Below are 24,609 nucleotides of genomic sequence, written 5' to 3'. Positions count from 1 at the left end.
CTTGTCTCGCTTGCCCCAGTTGCTCCACTTGCCCCAGTTGCTCCACTTGCCCCAGTTGCTCCACTTGCCCCACTTGTCCCACTTGCCCCAGTTGCTCCACTTGCCCCAGTTGCTCCACTTGCCCCACTTGTCCCACTTGCCCCACTTGCCCCACTTGCCCCACTTGCCCCACTTGCTCCACTTGCAAATCGGTTTAAGCGGAATGCTTGGTTTGGAAATTGATAGCAAGCTGCTTGCTAACGGATATATCGCTTGATGTCGGCTTCTTCTCAGAAACAGTTTCTTCAATCAAAGAGCGATCGAGGATTGGAACAACCCCCCCCCTAACTTCCCTGGTGGAATCCATATCTATAGCAATCTTTACAAACAACTTGGATACATTTCCTTCAACCTGCACTGACTGTCAGCATGCCATGAAAACCACCATGCACAAACCCAACACAAACCGACGACCATGTTTTATTGATTTTCACATTCCAAATTTCTTTTATTTCCTTCTTTCCTTCCTTCTAAACTCTTCTCCTTCCCCACCATCCTCTTCCCGATGTTACCCTTCCACGCGTCCGACCCAGCCATTCGTGCGTACGTAATACATAGACGGCCCCATGCGGAGGCCGTGACGTCGGGAGTGTACTTCGATAATTACTCGCTCAGATGGTTCCTTCCATCGTGTGAAAATCCGATATAAACCGAAGCTACCGTAACTCGTCCGTCGCGGTGTATATCCGCTCGCTGGGCTTTATTTTCTCGTTCGGATTAAAAAAAAAAACAACAAGGTGTCTTCAAAGAACGGACATCGTGCGTCTGAGATAGCGGACGAGGTGTGCGCATGCGCGTTGGCAAGTCGAACAGCGGGCGGCGTCACAAGTGGCGAGCGCAAGGGGGAGCGCGTGCGCACAGTCAGGCGGATCTCGTTTGTGGCGCGCGCCGACGAGAGCGTGGCTGGGGCATCGCGTGCGCTTGGGATTGCGAGCAGCCCGGTCGAGGGGGAAAGCACAGGCGAACGGCACAGGCGGACGAGACGACGAGCGATAGCACAGCGGCTGCAACGAGCACATCGAGGCGCATTCATCATGTCGGCACCGGCGACCAAAGTCGCCAAGAAGGACGTGAACTCGAACCACGACGGTGCGGAGGAGGCGTCAGGTCTTACACGCACCTGGGCTCCTCCAGGCCGGCCATGTTTAGTGGGCCCGTCATGGCGCTCTTTTTTATTTATTTATTATTTCTTTTCCACCTTTAACTCCCGATGCTTTTCGCGTTGTGCTTTCTGTTGCTTGTTCGGCGATGTCGGCGAGAGATTTTTTTTTTCCCCCTCCCCTTCGTCCTCGGCTGCGCCATTTTAATTGTGACGGCACATTGAGTGGCGGCGTGCTGGGGCAGGCCCTGGTCGGCCATGTGCTCGACCCCCCCGTTCCTCTGGGCGGGTTTCTTTACAAGGCCGAGAGATATTTGGTGCTCCGAGAGAGTATGGAGGATGGGATTGGAAATGTGGAGCGCGCTTTCTCCCTCCCCTTCACTCAGGCCCTCTGTCCCTCCCTCCCCGCTTTCTTCTCCATGTTCCCGGCCAGGCTGCCCCTCCTTCTCGAGACAAAGGACACTTTGGAGAAGACGCGTCCCCGGGTTTAAATTTTAATTGTTTCCTCCTCTTCCTTCTCCTCCACTCACTCCAAATTTTCTTCTCTTCTCCACACGGCCTTGAGGCGACGAGGCGGGCACGCGTTCGCGCCTTTTGTGTAATTCGCTCGACTTCGGCTTCGACGCGGGCATCGAGCGCAGGTCCGCGCGGGCCACGAAACACGTGGGGGCGCCGGGGACGTCTCGTGCGTCGTGAGGTAACGGTGGCGCGCGGACCTGATAATGGCGCGGCCTTCGACCTCTCGCGGCGTGTTCGAACGTTCGGCTCGCACGGTGAGGGTGAGGGTGAACACCAGACGCCTCCACGATTCGGCGGAGGCCGTCCGTCCATGTTTTCATTTTCATGGATTTTTCCTGCTCCTCTCGCTCTATCCGTCCCATTATCCGTTGAACGGCCCCTGATCGAGCATATTAAACGTGGTCCGTGGAATCCGAGGATCTGTGACTCCCCCAATCCCCATCCCACGACGACATGTCCGTGTCGCCTGAGCCACGTGCTTCCGGTTGCCCGGAACGTGTTCGTGCCTTCGATTTTGGCAAAACTTTTATACATTCGCTCCCTGAAAAAAAAAAGAAGTCCATATTGTTCGTTTTTATCGTTTTTGTTTTTTAATTTAAATATTATTTTTTTGGTAAATGTGGAGAGTTTTTAATTTGTTGTTTGACTCCATGTTGAATTTGGTGTGACTTTTTAATGAGTTTTACGTTGTAATTTCTTTATTATGTTCTCAAGGATATGGCTTTTGATTGCGGGGGGAACGGATGACGTGCATGATTGTTTTAACTGTTTGAGCTGTTGTACAAGTGTACATCATTGTAAGTACACACTCGACTGCACGTGTTGACGTCCTTGTGTTCCCAAACAGAAAAGGAGCAACAAGAGGCAATCGAGCAAATCGATGAAGTGCAGAATGAAATCGACAGGTGAGGCTGAAGTTTGTGAGAAATCACACACAGAGGTTGTTTGTTCTTTCTTCTTCCTCCTCTTCTTTTTCCTCTTCTTCGTCTGTTTTTAATGATGAAATTTACTCGGAGCATCTCCTGAAGCTCAATGGTTTTGGCTCTAGGCTTCTTCGGGGAGTCTCTGGCCTAGGTCTTCCTCTTTCATTTCTTTTCTTTGGTCCCAAGGCTTCCTCTGAGGGCACCTGCTCTTGGGCCTGCACATTCATGCCCCCCCCCACACCCCAATTTAGGTCACCATTATGTTTTGTTTTGATCTTGAGTGAGACCTTTGTTTAAGAGGTGAAACAAGTGCAGGTTGAAGTTTTTTATATAAACATTTAATTATGATTTTTTTTCACCAATTCTAAGGAGATTCCTTTACAAGTATAGCAACACAGCAACGTTGATCAACCGCATCTGAAGTTTCATTCGACACGTAAAGGCGTAAGGGAGCTCGTGGATGCGTAGGCAAACGTTACCTCGAAGGCAAGGCACGGCTGGTCTTGTGTGGCAACCTCTTCAGGGATGATGCGAATTCTTTTCAAAGCCTAGGCCTCGACGGCTTCTGTGAGCATGAGGTCGGATGCATTTGCACTGGGCGACATTTTACGGGTCGTGTGAGGCTCTGCGGAACTAGGTAAGGACTTCGCCCTATCTGTGCCTGCCTTTTGGAGGCAGCTTGGAGATTTCTTACGAAAAGAGGGTCATGACTTGCTCTGATTTCATGGGACTGAACTTTGACAAAAGGTTCATCATGGATGGGTTGGACTGTCCTTGCAGAGAGAAACCGATGAGAATGTGTGATTTTACTTGACGACGTCATGTTCCGGGTCAGAGGTCAGCTTGGGGTTTGAGTGGGGGAGAGTGGTAACGAGGGTAGACAAGGTCATGGATGTGGATGTCGGTTGATCTGAGATGATGGTGAACAGCTGTGTTAAAGCTCTGGAGGGGAAAAAAAATTGACTTTGAAGAGATGAAAACAGGAGGATGTGTCATTGGTTTGGAGAACTGATGAACACGTCATGTGCAAAATGGTTAAAAAAAGTTTTCTTTGGAAATGTACATCTTTAATAAAAAGCGATGAAGGTTCGTTCAGGATGCTCCTTTGGAACTGCGTCCACTGTTCATTGATGAGGAGCCATCAGGAGGAATTTGTATCGGATATGGATCGATCCTTGTTATGGGAGAATGACGATCGTCCCAGTTGCCTTGTGTGAACTACCGGATTACACTGTCTGTGTGCAGCCATTGAGATTGCAACCGTAACGAGTGTATTGGCTGAGAGTTCAGTGGGACCAGAAGAGCAGGGGAGGTGAGCAGGAAAGTTGGTCATTATGGGTTGTAATGGCTAAAATGATTCATTTTGAATATCCTGAGTTGGAAAATGTTGGTGAGGGTTGCTTGGATCAGACCTGGTACCTTATGGAAGGCCATAGCGCTGGGTGTACTCGTTGATGTAGCATTTCTGATGCTCAGCTAAGCCACGAGGATTGCGGGAATTCAACTTTCCAGGAGTACATGTGGCAGGCACGGATGCAGGAAATGAAAGTGCGGGTGCTAATTTAGGGGCTTCAAATATATTCTGATGCTTGAAACCAATTTCCAGAAAAATCAAGACCCCCAAATCAACGCCTCAGTTCTCTTTTGCAAAGAAAACCACCTCTGTGTCACGAATGACAAAGTTTATGACGGAAACGAGGCCGAGACTTTGTTTTTTCTTTAAAAAGAAAAACATTCATGTTGAGGCAGTCAACCTAAAGTTGTACTCTCAGCTACTTGAGTTAAAAAAAACAAATAAATGATCATGTTGCATCATCGGATGATGATGATGATGACGCAGATCTTCTACGGTAGTGATCTTCAACTGCATAAAACAACAATCGTGACAAATAACTGAAAGGCGGATTGAAAACGAAGTTTGAATTGTGAAGTTCTTGGCAAACATGGAATGCAATGAGGTTGACAGGAATAGAGTTTTGTGAAAGGAATGTCTGTTTCACAGATATATCGAAATGCTGCAATGACCCATAAGATAGATTAGTAATGTTAGACCTGTGCCCCGCTCCGATGTTGGAAGGCCCACCATTGTTTGGGACGGAGGAGAAATGGCAGCACGTGGGCTATGGGGAGAAGGTGAAAATGACCCGAGGGTTTGGGGCGATGGGTAGGAATAGCAGAGGGAAGTGGAAATCGTGGTGGTGGAGGGTTGGAGTTTTGCAGAGTTTGGTTTTAGATAGTAATTATTGCAGACTTTAAGGACTTCAGCATTTAGAAGAGATAGGGTGCAGGAAGTAAGGGTGTGATTATAGACGAAGTGGTTGGAAGGGGAAAAGGTGAAATTCAGCCACGAAGAACTGGATGATGAGCGTACGTACCAACAGGATGGTATAGTTCAACCGCAAGTTGCTGTGCCAAGGTGCAAAATAAAATCAGGCTCTCCTAAAATCGGCAATAGAGAAGGCGAAAACGGTGGAAGAAGCGCCCGCTATTTGGCCACGTGTGACTGTACGGACGCAATCGGTAAAACGGGCGCACGATAATCGGTGAAGGCAAAAGGTTGTCGTGGTAAGTCGCTGCGCAGTGAAACATAATCTGGAAGCTCAATGTGTTTTCAGTTTGTCAGTTATGCATCTCCCCCAAAGCACACACACACATACACACACATACACACACATACACACACATACACACACACATACACACACACATACACACACACATACACACACACATACACACACACATACACACACACATACACACACACACACACACACACACACACACACACACACACACACACACACACACACACACACACACACACACACACACACACACACACACACACACACACACACACACACTGATGTCGTATTAATCGGAAAGGGTCTGCACAGTGTTGGGCCAAAAATTTTATTTGGATTAAAAACGTTTTCATTATTCACTATCGATAAATGCTCGGAAGAAGCGAGCATGAACAATATTTCGCATTGTTTGGCGACAGGTCAAGGGACACTGTTGATTACCCTCGCAAGGCTGGTTATGTACACTGTGGTTGACTCCATGTATGTATATACATTATATATACACATTATATTACATAAGCTCCAACCAATGTGTTAAATAATGTAGCTGTGACCTGCAGGGTTGCCATACTTGACCAATCTGGAGCGTCCGATCTATTAATGAGTTCAATTACCAAGCCACCTGAAGTAAAATTTCTGAATCTCCACCATTTGTGGAGATTCTCCACAATCTATCTGCAAAAGAGCAAGTTATTCATGTCAAAAAAGGAATGCTGGTTAAATGCTTGTTTTGTTCAAATATTCCATTCTGGCCCGTCACTCATCATTCTGACACTTTGCTGAGTTGTGAAAATATACTCTGCATAGTTTGAAAAATAAATAAAATTCACCATGTGTTCCTCTTGCTCTTCTGAGAACTATATATTTTAATCTCGTATCGGACCCGTTCACCGTTGTGGGACCATCTGGTACAATAGCTGTTTACCCGTGGATCCTGACCGTCAGGACTTGTCTGTCATACCTGGTCATGGTCTGTGATCCAGGCAGTGTGGCCATATATGCTCTTCGAGCTTTGTGCTGATTAACAAATGGAAGACCGTAAGCTTTTTAATAGCATTCTCTTTATCTTGTGCGCTCTCGTCGTAGCTGCAGGCATTAGCACTCGTGAAGGACTGGTCTTGACGCGCTGCAAGTTTCGCTGGACAAATGTAATCTTGTACGTCGGTGAAACGAATACCTTGCCTATCCTGGCTTCCACTGAACATGAATACCGAGAGGTCATTGTCATTTAATTGCAATATTTAGGCCATTGCCTTTCTGACTTTTTCTGTTTCGAGTTTAAATGGATCATAAATCGCAAGGGAACTCGAGTACGCGTCAGTATTTCATTTAAGTTGGGGGAGGGGGGTGGTTGATTGTACATCGTCGTGAACCACAATGCAATGTTTAACCTCCTGTGGAAGTGTTTTTGCTGTTTGTATTGTTTTGACACATTGGCTGTACTTTTAGCACAACGATTGTTTTTGTTTTTTAACATGGACCATTGTGTTGTTCAAGGCTCAACGAGCAAGCGAGTGAGGAGATCCTGAAGGTGGAACAAAAGTATAACAAGCTGCGCCAGCCCTTCTTTCAAAAGCGATCGGAGCTTATTGCCAAGATCCCCAACTTCTGGGTCTCCACGCTTGTGAACCACCCCCAAGGTAAGTGTTGGATTTGGATTAGGTGGATCCATTTGTGTTGCTTTATGTATGACCTTGCACGGTGAGGCATTGGTAGACCGATTATGCACTTTAGCGTGAATGGGATACGAGTACGTCGATAGATAGTGGAAATAAAAAAATGTGGTGGTTTACGGACGGTCTTTATCACCGCCATTCACTGCAGTTTGTGAGCTTTGACATAAACTGGATCGGTGCACCATTACCCACTGTAAACAGGAAGGCCATTTGGATTGATGGTTGAACGTCAAGGACATTACCATGGACTGAGCGAAAGTGACGAAGGTCCCAACGACCATCTGGCATTGCTGTATAAAGGATGCATTTGGATGCTCGTTGTAAAGGCTAATGTTGGCAGGCGTGTGAAAACAACGATTTTTATCAACTCTAAGCCAATGACACTCCGTTGACTGCCGTGGGAGGCAAGATGCTGCCAACGTTCTGGGCTTCGCCTCTTCATCGGAGAAGAGGGGCTCCTTTTGTCCTCGAAGGTCTTTTGCTCTGACTGAGGGGGTTAATACTTGAGACTTCGGCCACATTTTGCTTCCCATGATGGTTAACGTTCTGTTGTTGGCCCTCAGGTAAAATCCAGCATGTACAAAGCACTGGCTTTGGCAGCCTTGTATATAATGACTCTTATCTCTTTAGTGTCTGCCCTTTTGGATGAAGAGGATGAGGAAGCTCTTCATTTCCTCACCAGAGTCGAAGTCACCGAGTTTGAAGATATCAAGTCGGGATACAGAATAGATTTTGTGAGTTGTGTTTTGGATGCTGCTCTTACACGTTTCACAGTTGGGACCCTTTAAATGACATCCGCAAAATGGTGGATATTCGTCCTTTGTTTTTTTTTTGTTTTTTTAAATTCTTTTGTTGTTTTTTAATTCCCTCTACTCTGCACATGGTCTTCCCTCCCTGAAATCCCCCTACATTTCTCTTTCCTTAATAATATGTTTAGCACCCTGTAATACCCAGTGTCAATGACACTTTTTATAAGATGTCAGTTTCTCCCCACGTCCTCAATATTGGCACATGCCAAGATTAACCTCGTCCCTGTTTTTCATGCACCTTCAGCAGCGTGTGGGTACTACTTCATGCCTTCCTAACCCCTCGTGTCCTGGTTCTTTGTGTACCCACAGTATTTTGACGACAATCCATACTTTGAGAATATGGTGATCTCAAAGGAGTTTCACTTGAATGAGAATGGTGACCCTTCATCCAAATCCAGCGACATCAAGTGGAAAAGTGGAAAGGTTTGTGTCTTCAAAGTACTTTCTTCTCTTTACCCCCTTTATACATCACAAGTGGATGCTTGACATCACCAAAAGCAAATTTTACCTTTGAATGTTCAAATGAGTTCACTTGTAGCAGTACGTCCGACAATGGGCATCTCTCAAGCCGCGTCTCTTCCAAAAGGCTCAATTTAATGAAATTATAAAATCGAGCACGGGCACCATTCTTCTTTGTTTATTTGACTAATACAGGTGGGGAACCTTTTGAGTCTGAGGGCCCTCCCAGCTCTTTAAACTTGGTGGGGGCTGGATATATGCTCGGTGATTTGTTGCTAATTTAAACAGAACATGTGCAGATAATTAATGTCACTAATCGTTCTGAATGAATATCGCAGAACTCCAAGTCAGCTTTCCGCTTCTTCACACTCGCCATGATATATCGACCCCGGCCAATGATCAACTCAAATATTCACTTATTCGCTTTTTATCTCAAACGGTTTAGACTTTAATTAAAGGCAGTGGTGAACTACAAGGTAGTACAATTGCAACAATATGTGCGAAGGCACAGAGCACGTGTGTTTGCACAGCAGTTCCTTCCTCTTTACTCGCTGCCAAAAATGATTGTATTGCTTGTCGTGGTGAACATGGTTTTATACAACTTGTTGGGATTAAATAATTTATTCCATTTCATACATTTTCTTCTTTTCCTCGTGCTATTGGGTACGCAAAGTTGTCAAGGCAGTTTCATTGGATAGGCCGCTAAGGGTCACCACCTGGATGGGCCGCCACTCCGACGCAGAATATTTGACTGCATGTGCAGGAATTTGGAATTTGTTCAGGGTGCTGGTGATAGCTCGCCTTCTCGTCACGGACACCGTGAGATCTTAAACATCCACCAACTAATCCTAGCAGAAGGGACGCTCGGTTTAATGTCCATCCGAGGGACAGCACAAATTGATGAATTGATCCCCTGCGTGCAGAACACCGGCAGTTTATAATTCTGTCCCGATCAAACCCAGGTTTGACACCACCTCCACGTTATCCTGCCAGTCCTTTCGACATAAAAGCTTCGTGAAATGCTGAACCAAATTTCACCACATGGACTGGATAAAAAAAACTTGCCGCAAGTCTGATGTTCACCGCGCCAAGGTTAAAGGCTGTTTGTGATGAAGCACACCAATCACATGACTAACAGTTTGATCACTTGCAAGGAGAGGAAACGAGACGTGGGAGCAACCTGCCTGGAGCCCATTGTTATCTCGGTCGTCATCGAAGGTGTAGGGAGGTTGTGTTTTCATCCCTGTCTGTTTGATTGGCTATCTCTGTGAGCAGGATATCTCAAAATGTTGTTGATGGATTCATACGACATTTGGTGGACAGGATGGGTGTGTGACGATGACAAATTGATTTGATTTCTGGTGAGGATCCGAATGCAGATCTGATAAATTTTTAAGTGATTCTTCACCATCGAGAGGCCAAGAACGATATGCAGTGTATCATGATATCTCAAGAAGTTGTGGACAGATTGACAAAATTAGGTGGATGAGTTGGTAGGTGACAAGAACATGCCAATTTGATTTTGGTTCAGGTCCGGATCCAGATCCGGCCCATCAGTAGGATACAAAACGTAAACTGTTTATCGTGGTGGAGATATGCGCTCCACTGGGTGCCTTTGTAGTTTCCTCATCCACCAAAGGTGAAGGAGGTTATGTTTTCACATCTGTCTGTCTGTCTTTGTGTGCAGGATATCTCAAAAGGTTGTGGACAAATTCATCTGAAATTTTGTGGGCAGGTTGGGTGTGTGACACGGACGAACTGATTAGATTTTTTTTGGTGAAGATCCAGATCCGGATCCGACTACTAGAATTTTAAAAAGTGATTATTCACCATTGAGAGGTCAGGCCAAAAACGATATATTGTTGTGGTGCTGGGGTTCGGTAGCGAGGATGGCCGCTAGATGGAGCAGTTTGGCAGTCTCCCACCGAACACCCTGAATTGAAGGTCGTAACCCTGGGATAACTCCAAAGGTCATGGGGCCCTTAGCGGCCCACGGATGCCAATATTTCGACGGCGTGGGGTAAGGTTAATTGTCAAATTCTAATATACTTAAGTACCCACGTCGTTTAACGGGGAAACCACATCCTCGGCCAACTCTGTCCGAACCGAGTCGCATTTACCGACTCGGGTCCGGCGTAATCGAGCGGGAATTACCAGAGCCGTACCGGCCCAAATGACAACTTGTGACACAAACGGCCCCACTAATTCTCAAGCCCGAACCATACTGGGTCAATAGAAGAAAACACAGACAACGAACTGGAACATTTAACAGGGGGTCTTTTTTTACAGTAATCGGGAAGGCAGACAGACAGACTTGATCACGAATATGAAGGCAATGTACAGTGAGCAAAAGCACTTACCAATTTATATTTATAAGACGGCGCCACCACAGGCACACACACTAAAAGAAAATGGACCCGGATTGTCTATTTCGACCCTCGCAGCCAAGGGGATAGACATGCTGGAGGTCAGAGTTTGGTCAGTACCTGGCCGTGTTTGCACGGCTTGCCGACCTGCCCTTGTGGAGCTCAGGATTCTCGTGGAAGGGCTTGGGAAGATCAGACGCTCCGACCACCATGGTGGGACTCGAACCCACACGGACAACCAAGGAACCAAGACGAAGCGGCAGACACCAGCCAGCACCAAGACGGAAGATGGCCAGCAGACCAGACGAAACGACCCAGATGGATCACACCAACAATTCTTCAACCCCTCCTGCGAGGTGGGAGGGATTCGTCCTGAGGTAACTCTGCCTCCCATTGGACGGGTGGCATGTCGGTGGCCCGCCCCCTGAAGAGGCTATGTAGTTTCTGGCCTTCTGGCTTCCCATTGGATGGAGCGCCTCTGCTTTGCTCGCTCTTCGTCCATTGGCTGTAGGAAACATTCCCTGCCCTTCTCCGGAGCAGAGCCTCGATCTGAGGCGATGAAGGCTCCGCCCACGCCTTCAGCCAAAAACACGTGGATAATGGAGTCGGTGCGCGAAGGTTTGGTTGGGTGGTGGAACGAAGCAGGATGTTGTTGGGAATGTAAAAAAAAAAACTAACTACAAAATAACTCTCAGCACACACATGAAATTCCCATTAGACACAGGGGATGGATTCTAACTAAACACATACTTAACGAAATGACTAAACTTTGGGACTGCTGACTGTCTGCGTGCAATAGGCTTCCAAATCCGTAACAATATAGCATGACATTTCAAAAATGTATTAGGCCCGATATCTTCTCGTCGGTCAGGCATTACATGGCAGAGGTATGCGCTCGACCGAGTGCTCTTCTAGTTGAATATGTTCTTACTCCAGCTTTTGCTGTAGAGGGGAGCTTGTGGTGAGGTGTCGTTTCATGAAGAGTTGTGATGGAAATTCTGTACAAGGGGTGTTTCATTTAAGAAACGACTTTAAAAAAAAAAAATTCAGGTGGCTGTTTAACTCAAGCACTCTTCCCCTGCTCAGTGGCTTTGTGCCCCACTCAACTCAACCATCCCAGTTTTATACGTCATTTTGAGCTAGTTTGAGTTTAGTTCATGATCTGGCTGGCATGGTACTTGCCTTCCTGAAACTCTTTTTGTTTCTATGAACTTAAAATCGAAATCCTTAATATTTCAGCAATACAGCCTCGAGCTGAACTTGAACCCATGACCTCAGGTGGCAGCCTAATCTCCCCACCGTTCGTCAAGCACACCAGTCATATCTCTCAATCCACATCGTGTATTTCAAAAGCTTGAGAAAATTGGATTCATTTTCCATATTAAATGGAGCGTTGTGTGATTATAAGTTGGTTGTAACACCAGCTGTTGTCCTCAAGGGAAAGCTTGCTTGGTATCAAGGAGGTAAGTGCACCTTATTTTAACCTTGCAAGCACGTGCTGTCACCGCTCTAATAGTTTTGGTTTTATAATAAAAGGTCAGCCTTATCTTCAAGTCTGATGGGATGGTACAGGCCTACCGCGGACGTCTCTTCGGGGTTCGACTCCCGACCCAACTACGAGCTCAGATTGGCGCTTCGCTGGCCATGCGCTGCGTCATCGCGTGCCATGCCTCAGATGGACGTTGAACTGGGTGTCCCGTCTGCTAACGTTTGTTGGTTGACGATAAAGATCCCATCGTGTCCTTCGTGAAGAGTAGGCGACCTGACCGATTTTTCTGCCGCATTGAATCAAATGCCAGGCTTTGCCAGCGAGTTTGTGAAGGACTTTTTCCAAGAGTACTCGCTTTGAGCCGCTGATGCCATTTATAGGCAAAATGGTGGAAGGAGAGGGAAGGGTTTATCATAAGCATAATGTGAGGCCTGTCCCCACAAAGAATAATATTTTTTTTAGATATCCTAATTTTCCTATATCTGTATGAAATGTTCTTTAATATAATTTGGGTTAACTTGGAAGTACAGTATTGTAAGTGAAGTAAACCATGCTGGGTGAAGTTGAGGGAACAAGAGGAAGAGGAAGACCTTGTATGGGGTAAGGGCTGCAACCAAGCTGTGTCTACCAGACCTTCAGGAAGCGGTGGAGGATCTGCTTGTTTGGAGAAATCTGATTACAAATGTCACCGGAAGTTGGACACCACCTGATGGAATGACTTCAACTTTAACAGACAATTATTCCCACATTTTGTGTGGTCAGCTGGGGGAACCTTGGTCCAAGTCTTCCCATCAACTGGCTGGCCAGGCTTGTCGTTAAACTCAGGTTAAGCCGCTGTCACACCTTGACGATTTAGCCAGCGTATGCCGATTTATGAAAAATTTGTCAAACGCTGGCACACGTCGAATACGTTATGGGTACGTTTTGGATACGTTAAGACCACGCTGAAAAACTGCCATAAGTCGTGGTATGCTGGCTTTAAACGTTGTACATTTGGGTTGTCCTCAAATTTTTGCATGCTTGAAATTTTACGACGTATGACTCGCACGTTCCGCTACGCTGGCCATAAGTTGTAGGCACGTTATGCAATCGTTCACACACGTTACTTGTAAGTTACTCATAAGTCGAAACACGTCGAGGTCTAGCGTACCCGAAACTTATTTCTAACCTATGAGTAACGTTTTGTAAGCACGCTGCACGAATGTTGTTCACACTTCGCAACACGTTATTTGAAAAAGACGTAGACGTATTTGACGTCGTCAGGACGACAACAGAACTTGATGAACGCATTTCTAACTTAGATACCGTATAATGGCGTATTGGCAGTGATTAGGGGGATTGGTATATAAAAAGGGGCTTCGCAGGAGGAACCCGTCTTTTTTTAGACTTTGTGGTGAGTACATGTCCATGTCATTCCGAGAGATGGAGGATACGGCAATGCTGAGACGACAATACCTACCTGTCCTCGAACATCGAGTTGACACTGCACCAGTTCCGTGCCAATAGAGCCGGGAGAAGAAGACTTGAACGGAGGAGAAGGAACTGGGTCAGACCATGGATCGGGAGGCAACACCATTACGGCATATATGACCAGCTCATGGTGGAACTCCGGAACGAGGACCATGCATCCTTCATCAACTTCCTGCGAATGCCCCCAGCAATGGTCGACGAGCTGCTAGCCAGAGTGGGTCCAAGGATAACCAAGCATTATTATTAAATCATTTCAATAGTCGTGTGGAAGCGATTTAACTCGTTCAATGGAAACGATTTCAATTGCCGAGCACCAGCGTCCAAAAACAATAGGTGAGTGACAGGCATTTATTAAAAGTGAAGTTGCAGCCTATGAATAGAAAACCTTGCGTAATCGTCGACGATACGCTGCCACGCTATGCATACGTTAGACTATCGTTGGGCATAGGTTGTGGACGCCTAAAACACGCGAATCAATCGTTGGTATAACTTATGTATAAGTTATCGAAGCGTTCTGTTTTCATTACTAGTACATTCTGCATTTGTCCAAGTCGTTTTGAATACTTTTAAAACTGAAACAAAAAAAAAATAGTTCATCGTGGGAATGAGAAAAAAAATTACCCGAAAAGAACATCGAACAATGGTGCAAACTAGTCTCCTATTTGTGGACGCAACGAGGATCCATCATCACCCACACCCTCCCCATCACGCTCACCTACTACGACTGACATGGACATACTACTACTACTACTACTACTACTACTACTACTACTACTACTACTACTACTACTACTACTACTACTTTATTTATTGACTGGTTCCTCTTGTGAAGCCCATTTGTCTTTACCAATTCCCCTAAACGCTGCCAATACGCCATTATACGGTACATGTAAGTTAGAAACGCGTTAGGTGGTCGTCCGGAAGACGTCAATTAAATTCGTCTACATACGACAATGTGCGTTTGAGATACGTTACACGTAGGTTCAAAGCACGCTACTCGTAGGTTCAAAGCACGTTACTCATAGGTTAAAAATTAAGTTTCGGGTATGCTAAACATTACCTCGACGTGTTTCGACTTATGAGTAACTTACAAGTAACGAGTGTCAACGATCGCGGACCGTGCAGATAACTTATGCCAGCGTATGCGGAACTTGTGAGCCATACCTCAAGTATGTCGTAAAATTTTCAGCATGCTTGAAATTTCACGACGTACCACGAAATATGACAGCGTACTTCATCGTTTTTCAGCGTGCTCCAAACGTATACACAACTTACCCATACCGTATTCGACGTGTGCGAGCGTTTTACACACATTTTTCATAGGTCGGCATACGCTGGCTAAATCGTCAAGGTGTGACCGCGATGTTGACACTTCCAATTTTTAGGCGGTTATGATTTAAATCGGGGTGCGGCAGGTTTTTAACAGGCTACGCCACGAGTTCGTCGGCGATACGTGCAGCGCGCTATGCCTAAGTTAAACTATCGTTGGGCATAGGTTGTGAACGCCGACAACAGGCTAAGCATTCGTTGGTATAAGTTATCTATAACACAACGAAACGTTCTGTGCCCGTTACTAATATGTTATGAATACGACCAAAACTTCAGTGTACGCCAACGTTTTACATACATTTTTATACATTGCCATTGCTGGTTAAAACGTCAATGTGTGACAGCGCCTTTAGGGCAGGAATTTGTTCAAGGTGCCGGTGATAGCTTGCCTACTCTTCATGAAGGACCTCCAACACCATAGGATCTTTACCGTCCACCAACTAATGGCGGCAAATGGGAGGGCCAGTTCAACGTCCATTCGAGGGACGGCAAACTCATTGATAATCACCCTGCGTGTGGATCACCTGGATGATTGTTTATAGCTGGGTCGGGATTCAAACCCAGGCTCGACTGCTTGGAGGTGAGTATGCATACCTCTAGAGTCTAGGCCATCCTGCCAGCCCACGACGTGATGGAACTCTAAGTCAAATAATTGGCTGAGGTTTGTGTGTTGTAATCATGAACTCGTCTTAATTAGCAGAATCTATTTCCTTTCAATGCTCACCCCTGCATGAACAATGTTCTGTTTTATTTATGATGTTTAAAATTGCAAAGAAATGCGAGCTGGAAAAAAGAAGCTCCATTGTTACCACCACAATTATAGCTCTTAATTGGCAGGCCCAGTAATATGTTTCTACCGGCGGTAATGGCATTTTTGTCAACAGCCCGTGGGGAGATGAGCATTTTGTTTGTCACTGCCATCAGTTACTTTCACCGTCAGGTGTTGGGGATTCAAAGTTCTCTCTTTCCGATCGGTCGGCACCGTTCCTCCCAGGAAAGGGATTCCTACCGCAACTTCTCTCCTCGTTTGGAGCACATGCTCGCATCATTCATCGTGGAAGTTTTCCTTCTGTTTGCTTGACGGCACAGCCATTGTTGAAATCCAATTTGGAGGAAAATTTCCCAAGTTTTTATGATTGAGAAGTGTCTGAACACCCACACGGTGGAGCAAGTGACGGAAGACCCGATGATGTTTTGCAATGTTGATGACATCCTGAGCAGCAAGTCTTGCTTGTGATGTTCCTGCACTTTTGTCAGTGTTACTAGTCGAATGTTCATGAACCCCCCCACTCTTTAACGGGATTGTTGATGTCCCGTATGTTGTGTCGTGAGATTTTATTTATTTATTTATTTATTGGACAGTTTTATTTGGCTGAAGTAATAACAATGTTTGACATATAAAATGTCAAAATAGGCCTTTAACATGGTTGTGATGTTTATACAAGGCGTGCTGTGAAGATTGCATCTTTCTCCCGGCCCTGTGTTACCAGGACCTAACCAAGCGCACGACCCAATCGAAAGGAAAGGGGAGCCGTAAGCGACAGCACGAGGAGCCACAAAGCTTCTTCACTTGGTTTTCTGATCACTCGGATGCAGGAGCCGACGAGCTGGGTGAAGTTATCAAGGACGACATCTGGCCAAACCCACTGCAGTTTTACCTGGTGAATTGACGCTTGTGAATTTGTAATTCTTATTGTCTGTGTATGAAACGGCCAAATAACATCAAGCGCATTGTTGTCGTCTTCCTAAGCCCACCACAAGACGATTGGCACCCAGGTTACAATTGTCTGGTGCCGGAATTTGAGGCACTGGAGTGCTGCAGCATCCTACTATATTAAATAAGGCAATTCTGTGTCTGAAAATCATTTTTAAAAAAAACAATGCGGATGGGCTGATCTCTCCACCAATTATTGTATCTGTCCACTATCCCCCGCCCCCCTCCAGGGTGCTCCCAAAGGGAGTGGGTGTTTTGGGGGAATGTGCCACATGCCTGTGTGACAGACGTACTGCAGAATGTATTTGTAGTCGCCATCATCTGCTCATTTAATCTTCCAATGCAAATTTTCCTTTTTCTTGCTCTCACACGTGTTCAAAACGTATTCGTCCCATCGCACTGATGAACATGCAATTCCGTCAATTACCGGGTTTGTCGTTCGGCTGAATTCCTCCTCTGTCGATTCTGAGTGTCGGACCCTGATCTATGAATTATTCCATTTTGATTCTTCTGATATTGAAGGCAGAGGTTGGAAGGAAAATGCAAATTGGGGTTATTTTCACTCCAACCACAATGCCTTTTTTTGTTGGTCTGTCTCCCCTTTCTCATTTGAACCAATGGCACATCATTCTGGGAAGCCATGTTCAGATTCTGTGTACCACGCGCACGTGTCCATTGTCTGTCATTGTATTTGTGATGCAAGTAATGGTACACCGATGTCTTTCTCTTGTACATGATTTGTGTTCATCTTTCTTCTGAGATTGACATTTATGTTGAAATTAATAAAATTGCCATCGACTCTACCTCTACCATTGCCATTGGGTATACGATGAAAACCTCATGGTGCTCCCCAGCAAATGGTCTGTTAACTGTGTGAAGGATCGTTGAATTTGATGCGTGTACTGAGGATGCCACACTTCATTTCTCTTATATTGACATCGATATTGAACTTCAAATGTTAACTCGCTCCTGTTTGGTTATGCGCTGTGCTCCAGGCTCCTGACATGGAAGGAGAGGAAGGAGAAGATGAGGATGAGGATGATGAGGAAGAAGGAGATGAAGAGGGGCTCGAAGATATTGATGAGGAGGAAGGGGAGGATGAAGGGGAAGACGAAGAAGAAGAGGGTGATGAGGGTGAGGTGAGGTCCAGCTTTATCTGGCTAATTACCGCGTTACAGACTGATTCCTCTCTGACGACTGCAAAAATAGAACTGCAACGTCCCTCTGAAATGCCATGCAGTAAATTGGACCTCAAAGCAGTCTGTGCATGTTGTTTACGGGCAAGAAATGATTCCAATGCTCAACATTGTAAGTGGTGAAAACACACAAGTGTAGAACATGACGTTTTACTTTTTGGGTGAAATGTGCCGAGCCATCCTTGTTCAGCTCCTGAAAGCTTTTTCTTCCTTTGTTCCATGTAACAGGAAGTGACGTGATTGTAAATTTGTTTTGCAGGGTGATGATGATGGAGAAGACGACTAGACGTGCAACCCCCTTTATTTTATTATTTTATTTTATTTCTCCACCCCTGCCCTCCCCCCCTCCTCTCTCTCTCTCTCTCTCTCTCTCTCTCTCTCTCTCTCTCTCTCTCTCTCTCTCTCTCTCTCTCTCTCTCTCTCTCTCTCTCTCTCTCTCTCTCTCTCTCTCTCTCTCTCTCTCTCTCTCTCTCTCTCTCTCTCTCTCTCTCTCTCTCTCTCTCTCTCTCTCTCTCTCTCTCTCTCTCTCTCTCTCTCTCTCTCTCTCTCTCTCTCTCTCTCTCTCTCTCTCTCTCTCTCTCTCTCTCTCTCTCTCTCTCTCTCTCTCTCTCTCTCTCTCTCTCTCTCTCTCTCTCTCTCTCTCTCTCTCTCTCTCTCTCTCTCTCTCTCTCTCTCTCTCTCTCTCTCTCTCTCTCTCTCTCTCTCTCTCTCTCTCTCTCTCTCTCTCCCTCTCCCTCTCCCTCTCCCTCTCCCTCTCCCTCTCCCTCTCCCTCTCCCTCTCCCTCTCCTCTCCCTCTCCCTCTCCCTCTCCCTCTCCCTCTCCCTCTCCCTCTCCCTCTCCCTCTCCCTCTCCCTCTCCCTCTCCCTCTCCCTCTCCCTCTCCCTCTCCCTCTCCCTCTCCCTCTCCCTCTCCCTCTCCCTCTCCCTCTCCCTCTCCCTCTCCCTCTCCCTCTCCCTCTCTCTCGCCGAATTGCCGTTTTATTTTTAATTTTTGCTTCGACTTTCCCATTCCTGTAAAGTTCTGTATAAACGTTTCTGGTCCATACCATTGATTATCCCAACATCGACCCCCACCCCCTGCCTCTTCATTCACACTTGAGCTCGTCCGTTTTTCCCTGTGTCTATGGCCGGTCGTACCCGCCAGGTGCAGGAGCGGAAGTTGCATGTTGATGAAGTGCTACTGTAAAGGATGACAAGATGGAATATGGATTTGGGGGGAATATTCTCATTCCCGTGATTATCCGTTCTTTGTACTTTACACTCACCTCCCTCCCTCAATGATATTGGGTTTGAAAGCATGGCGTTCACACGTGTGGTCAATGAAAAATTGGCGCTCAAACTTATTTTTTTTTATCATTCCCTCCTTTCTGTATACCATGCTTTGCCTTTGTTCATGGAAGGGGAACGTGAGAAAGGTGTCATGTGATTTTTATCAAAAGGCATTATAGAATGCTCTTTGGGGTGGAGAAACGTGAAAATGGACATGTCGTAGATTAAAAGAAACAACAGTGCACCCTTTGTTCTTTCTTCAGCCCCCTTGAATTTATTATTATTTTTCTTTTGGTTTTGTTTGTTGTTGTTTTTAATTTTATTATCATTTCTTTTTTTGGTCTGGAATAATTGAGCACCTGCTCGATTGCCCTACCAGGCTCCCCCTTTGCATCAACCATCTGCCAATTGCATCATCGGTGCCGCCCAGCCCATCCCCATCTCCCTTGTCGGTTAATTTCTTCAATATATTGTTTTTTTTTCTTCTTCTGATCGATGTTTTGTCGCAGATGGTTGGATTCCGTATTTTAAAACAAATGTCTTTTGGTACAAATAAAGGAAAGAAAAAGTTGGGACTTTTGGTGACATGGATGTGCGAATGTCTTCTGCACATGCTAACTAATTTTCCCATTGGGATATGCACAGCAATTATATTGCTACTGGCTCTAATTGATGGGGTGCAATGCACCTGATTGCAGCTTTGCTTTGATTGGCTGATTCATAACTCCGCCTTTTTGCCGTTAAGTATGTGGCCCTGCCTTTTTCTTTTTTTTTGTTAACCCTTGTTTCTGGCTTCACTGTCTTGATAATGCTGGTATGAGTGCAAGATGTGATGTTCGCTTTGAACTCTATTTCAATCTCGAAGGAAAAGATTGTCCTGTAATATGAGTTCCCTTACAAGGAACGCCAATGCAGGGGGAGGCAATTCGACCCACAAAGCCTCTGCTATGATTGTGCTCTGTCCTTTTTAAATGCTAAGTGTTGAGGAAGGAAGCAGCACGTACCATTTCTTTGAAGTCTGGTTTTGACGCAGCTTGGGTTCGAACCACCAACCCCTCAGATTCTGAAAAAAAAAATCTCCAATGCCATCGATTCTGATTCGTTTGAAAATTTTGATACTTTTTCCAGCTTTCAGGTCCATTCACAAAGGTGCACAATACACTGGTTTAATGTCCATCCGAGGGATGTCATACACATTGATTCACAATACATGTCTGTGAATCACAGAGATGACAGTTTATAGCTGGGCTGGGATTTGTAACGCCAAGTTAAAAGTGTCAGGTAAGCACAACTGAGTTGCCCTTCCCATGTCCTTTTTCTTAATCCTGCATGGGGCAATGTGTTCTCTGAACCCTCTTGCATAAATCAGGATAGGGTCCTGATAACCATGATACATCTGAGCTAACAGCTGAAGCAGATGGATATTTTGTCTCCTTGTGTATTACAAACCGGTTCTCAGCTTCATTAGTTTGACAGACCATGGCTCTTTAAAATTGGTCCTCGGTCTGAAATCTGAATGTTCCTCTATAGTCGACTTTCCCACCATTAAACCAACCCCAGTTTATGCTCTGTTGGTTGTAAAGGTATTTTTAAAGGGGTGGGGGGAAGTGGGGACACAAAACAAGGAAGCAACACATACCATTTATAAAAGTATCGTACAAATTTGCTTGGGTTTGAAATACCAACCTCACACATTCAGTGGACACACTAAACATAACGATCGAGTCAGTTCTTTACAGACATCAGGATGGTGGAGAGGTGCACACATTTGTTTCAGCCATCTAGCCTGGGTTTGAACAGAGTATGGTACATCAGGTTCAATGTAATACATGTCATCAGCATCCCATTGAAGCAAAAGTGGAGTACCTGTATGTAATGCACCTCATTTCTACCTGCTGTTTCTCAAACCTCCTGCTATCTATGTGAAATTCTGTGATGCAATAATAAAGCCTCATCTTCGATCACCAATTTGGATTCAGAGCAGGTCACTACCATGGATGTGCTGCTTCTGCTCTCCCAGCAATAAATGGAGGCCCTCAATGTCAGACATGACATCAGGGCCATCTCTCCAGCGGCGTTCATACGGGTTATAGAAAGTCATGCAATTTAACAAAATGCTTTTCCAGGCCTGGAATTTCACTGACGGTCAAAGAAAATCTTGGAAATTGAGAAGGAGTGTTTTATGTTTTTCTTTCAGAATAAAATAAATGTGTACAAACGAGTTACATTGTCGAGAATCATTTGTGGCTTTCGTTCCACACTCGGAATGCAATTTCCCACTGACACGCGAGTGCAGCTCAGGACAGCTCAACCAATGATTCTCATCTATGGCTTGCTTTGTTCGAAACAGGTCTTCTGTATCCAGCCCACCACATTGTCAAGTTGACAGTTACCTCGTTATTCAACTTAAGCAGGATAGTGGTCGACTTTAAATCCTTGATAATTTACATAATCTTGCTGATGTGTTTTGTGGTAAGGGGTGAGTAAAATATGACTGTATGAGGTCATAGAAATTCAGACTCATCGGTACGACCAACCCTGTGTCGACATATCTCGAGCTTTTTATAGTCTGGCATCCTGGTCTGCTCTCCAAACAAGTCCTTCCTTGGCATACCTGAGCTCCTCTCCACATACAATGCCTTAATCTGCAGATTGATTGAGAACTGCTCACCCTCTGGGCTGGCTCCCTTGCCTCACATCTTGCTTAGTTTGAGGCCATGGAAACAAAGGCTTTCAAGATCATTGGAATCCCTGTGGTAAAGCTGAGTCTATGGGACTATCATTTCACCATCGCAAACAGGTCGATGGTCTCTATCTTCTACCTCTTCATTTCTGGTCTTGAACCCTCTGCTCTTTCCATGCCTTATCCCCCAACCACTCCCCACCCTCACCCAGGTTTCTGCAGGGCACACCAGGTACACCCAGGGCCTCTTTAAGGAGCCCACAGCTGCAGAGGACCATTTGCTAGCAATGCTGTTGTTTGTGTGCTCCTTCCATGTACAATTATATATATATATATATATATTTTTTTAATGTATATTATTATAGTTTTTTTTTGTTCTCCATTTGAAACACAGAGTTATGTAATTAAGAACTTAATCGACACTTGTCCAAATGTCCACGTCTGTCTGAGGGTTTGACTGACGATGCCGGAATGGTAACCATTGCATCTTCAAAATGCTCTTTCTCAAAGCTAAAGCTCAAAAAGAGATGCTTGTGCTCCACAATGTCACAGGACAGGTTATTACACCTGGCCATCATCTCAGTCTAGAAGGATTCAGGATGAAGTCTGATGATTGATGACTACATCCAGGAAAAGTATAAGGGTCAAATTATAAAGCATCGATGATTGGTGTGTTTGTGAGTGTTTATAGGAGTGCATGTTTTTGTTTGTGTGTGTTTTTAAATGTAATTATGTGTGTGTATGTATATATGTATGTATATGTATGTATATGTATGTATATATATGTATATATATATATATATATATATATATATATATATATATATATATATATATATATATATATATATATATATAAAAAGATGTGTGTGTGTGTGTGTGATGATATTTTTACCATACCACACTTTCACATGAGGCATACAAACCACACCACCTTACCACACTGCCACATTCGGCCTACTAACCATACTACCGTGGGACTACATACTCATGTACATTTTGGATGCACTTCTCTGCATCCCGTATGAATATCTGAAGAATTTGTATGCATAATGGACAATTCTACCATATGATGGTTCAAATAATTATTTTTGGAATCTTCTGCTATCCATGTACAATTATGTGATGCAATAACATTCACTTTGTTCTGTTTTTGAGTTATTGTTGTGGAAATGGGCCCTGAGTGGGTTATTGAATATAGGATTAGCCCAGATCCCCCCTTAAATGCATGTTTTAGCCAGGTTGTTTGGTAGTCAGACGTTACTTGTGTCGGAAGGTGTAGCAGGCGGTCCAGTGTTCATACAGTGGTGGTGTACCGAGAGGTGCCTTCTTTTTCCTTCCCCCTCTTAACCAGCCCCCACCCAGCACCCTGACAGAGTCGGTCAACAAGACGTGCCAGCAACTCATTGGCAGAGAGCTGCTGCAAACCCGGACCATGGACCAATCACGCGTCCCCGGAAGTGGTCCGAAAAGGCAAGACCAACTGCTTTTCCTGTCTGCCATCTGCTTTATGAGGAGTCACTTGACCAGCTGTTCCTCCTTGGCCATGGATCCAGCATGCAGGTCATCCCCAGGTTCATCCTGAATCCAACCACAAAGCCTCTGACTGTCCTTACTCCCTGCACAGCTCGACCACGTCTTTTGATCCCATCGATCCACCCGCAGAGTCCAACACCCAGATTTGGCCGAATCTGGTGTACAGTCAGGCCTGGATTTGCATACTGGACCTTGCGAAAAACCAGCTGGAACACACCATGGATCTTTCTCTCTTGTGCCGTCGACCTCACAGGGGCTGGACGCACCGACGCTGCATGCATGTGCTGGGCTGATAGGAGGACGTCGCTGCCATTTTGCCACGCTGGGTGCTCGAATCCGGTGACATTGGCTTGTCACGAGCCGCATTCGTGCCTTCCACACCTTTCCTCTCGTCCATGAGGCACCACCAAGTACTCCGTGTCTTGTATGCATGTTGTCCAGGCCGAAGGCTTATTTTGCTCGGGGCCCCCCTGCAAAATCCGTATCCATAGCTCCCTAGATAAGAGCGGGTTATAGATGAATTAAAACGTTATCGCGAATGCTTTGCTCGTGTCATGTTCCCCGATGTTTCCCCATTAAATCTGGCTGATTCATACGAAATTTGCCGCACAATTTATCCGTGTCACGCTGAAGAACAATCGCTCGATTTGTATTTAAAACCAAACTGGCTACGGATTGCGGCAGACTTCGCTCGGTCTCCGATCAAACCCAGTCTGTAGCAGGGGTATATCCCCAACTGGGAAGGCACAGGGGTACTTTGGTATCGTGATCTTAGGCGCGTGACCCAAGACCTGTGCCGAACTAGCCAGCGATATAACTCGTGAGACGGCAGTGCTGTTAAGCGCTACCGAATCAACAACTATTACCTTTGACCTTCAATCAAAGGAATGTGTGATTTTTGTCGCTGTACAGTCTATATACTTCATCTGTTCCCAGTTTGTTGATCGGCAGATCGGGTCATTATTGACAGAGTTATGTGCAGATATAATGTTCTGGTTTTGGAAAACTTACCCCAGGGGAGAGCATACATGGACACATAGGTGACCCAAGGATTAGTTATTTCATTAGTCTTTGTGTAGATAGTCGTTGGTCCCTTGTCAAAGGGCTTTTTGGGGGGCATGCGTTGGCTTGGCTGTTTGTCCCAAGTAGTGTCTTCATGTCTTCACCCCTCCCCCCCCCACCGCTTCTGTTACTTTCAATCATCCCTCCATTACCCCATCGACCCATTTCAACGGTCTACCAATAATGTCCCTCCATAAAACATCCTTTAAACAGTTCCTCCGTCACCCCATCGGTCTTGCCTTCAATCCCGTGGCCGTTTTGTCATCCCTCGGTCCTGCAGGGCTCCTTTCCGTGTTCCCTCCATCAGCACATTGCTTGGTAACCCATCGCGTAAGCATGCTCATGTCGTGTTTCACATGCATGCTCGTGGCGCTTCGTGCTTG

General features: G+C 45.6%; 1 protein-coding gene across 2 annotated transcripts; it reads left to right on the top strand.

Annotated features, from left to right (window-relative positions):
- The first annotated feature begins 842 nt into the window (after window positions 1-842).
- LOC147035257 (protein SET-like) lies at window positions 843-18,025 on the top strand. Of its 2 annotated transcripts, none has more exons than XM_085896105.1 (8): window positions 843-1,128; window positions 2,505-2,562; window positions 6,666-6,808; window positions 7,475-7,578; window positions 7,963-8,076; window positions 16,257-16,427; window positions 17,476-17,619; window positions 17,936-18,025. In XM_085896105.1, the coding sequence occupies exons 1-8, from the start codon at window positions 1,074-1,076 to the stop codon at window positions 17,960-17,962; spliced, it is 816 nt and encodes a 271-aa protein (XP_085752231.1). In that variant the 5' UTR covers window positions 843-1,073; the 3' UTR covers window positions 17,963-18,025. The 2 variants fall into 2 exon arrangements, with proteins under 2 accessions (XP_085752231.1, XP_085752222.1); XM_085896096.1 differs by having other exon boundaries at window positions 844-1,146.
- The last annotated feature ends 6,584 nt before the right edge of the window (window positions 18,026-24,609 follow it).

Source organism: Eptatretus burgeri, chromosome 1 (genome assembly GCF_056783735.1).
Source record: "Eptatretus burgeri isolate ZD-2024b chromosome 1, Ebu_testis_v1, whole genome shotgun sequence".
Classification (NCBI taxonomy): Eukaryota; Metazoa; Chordata; class Myxini; order Myxiniformes; family Myxinidae; genus Eptatretus; species Eptatretus burgeri.
This window is presented reverse-complemented; position numbering and strand designations above follow the sequence as displayed.

Bases quoted from the DNA above. Each gene is read 5' to 3' on its own strand.
- LOC147035257 (XM_085896096.1), top strand. From the start codon at position 1,074: ATGTCGGCACCGGCGACCAAAGTCGCCAAGAAGGACGTGAACTCGAAC. The intron at 2,563-6,665 runs GTGAGGCTGAAG...GTGTTGTTCAAG, and splicing joins GTGCAGAATGAAATCGACAG to GCTCAACGAGCAAGCGAGTG. The intron at 8,077-16,256 runs GTTTGTGTCTTC...CTGTGTTACCAG, and splicing joins TCAAGTGGAAAAGTGGAAAG to GACCTAACCAAGCGCACGAC.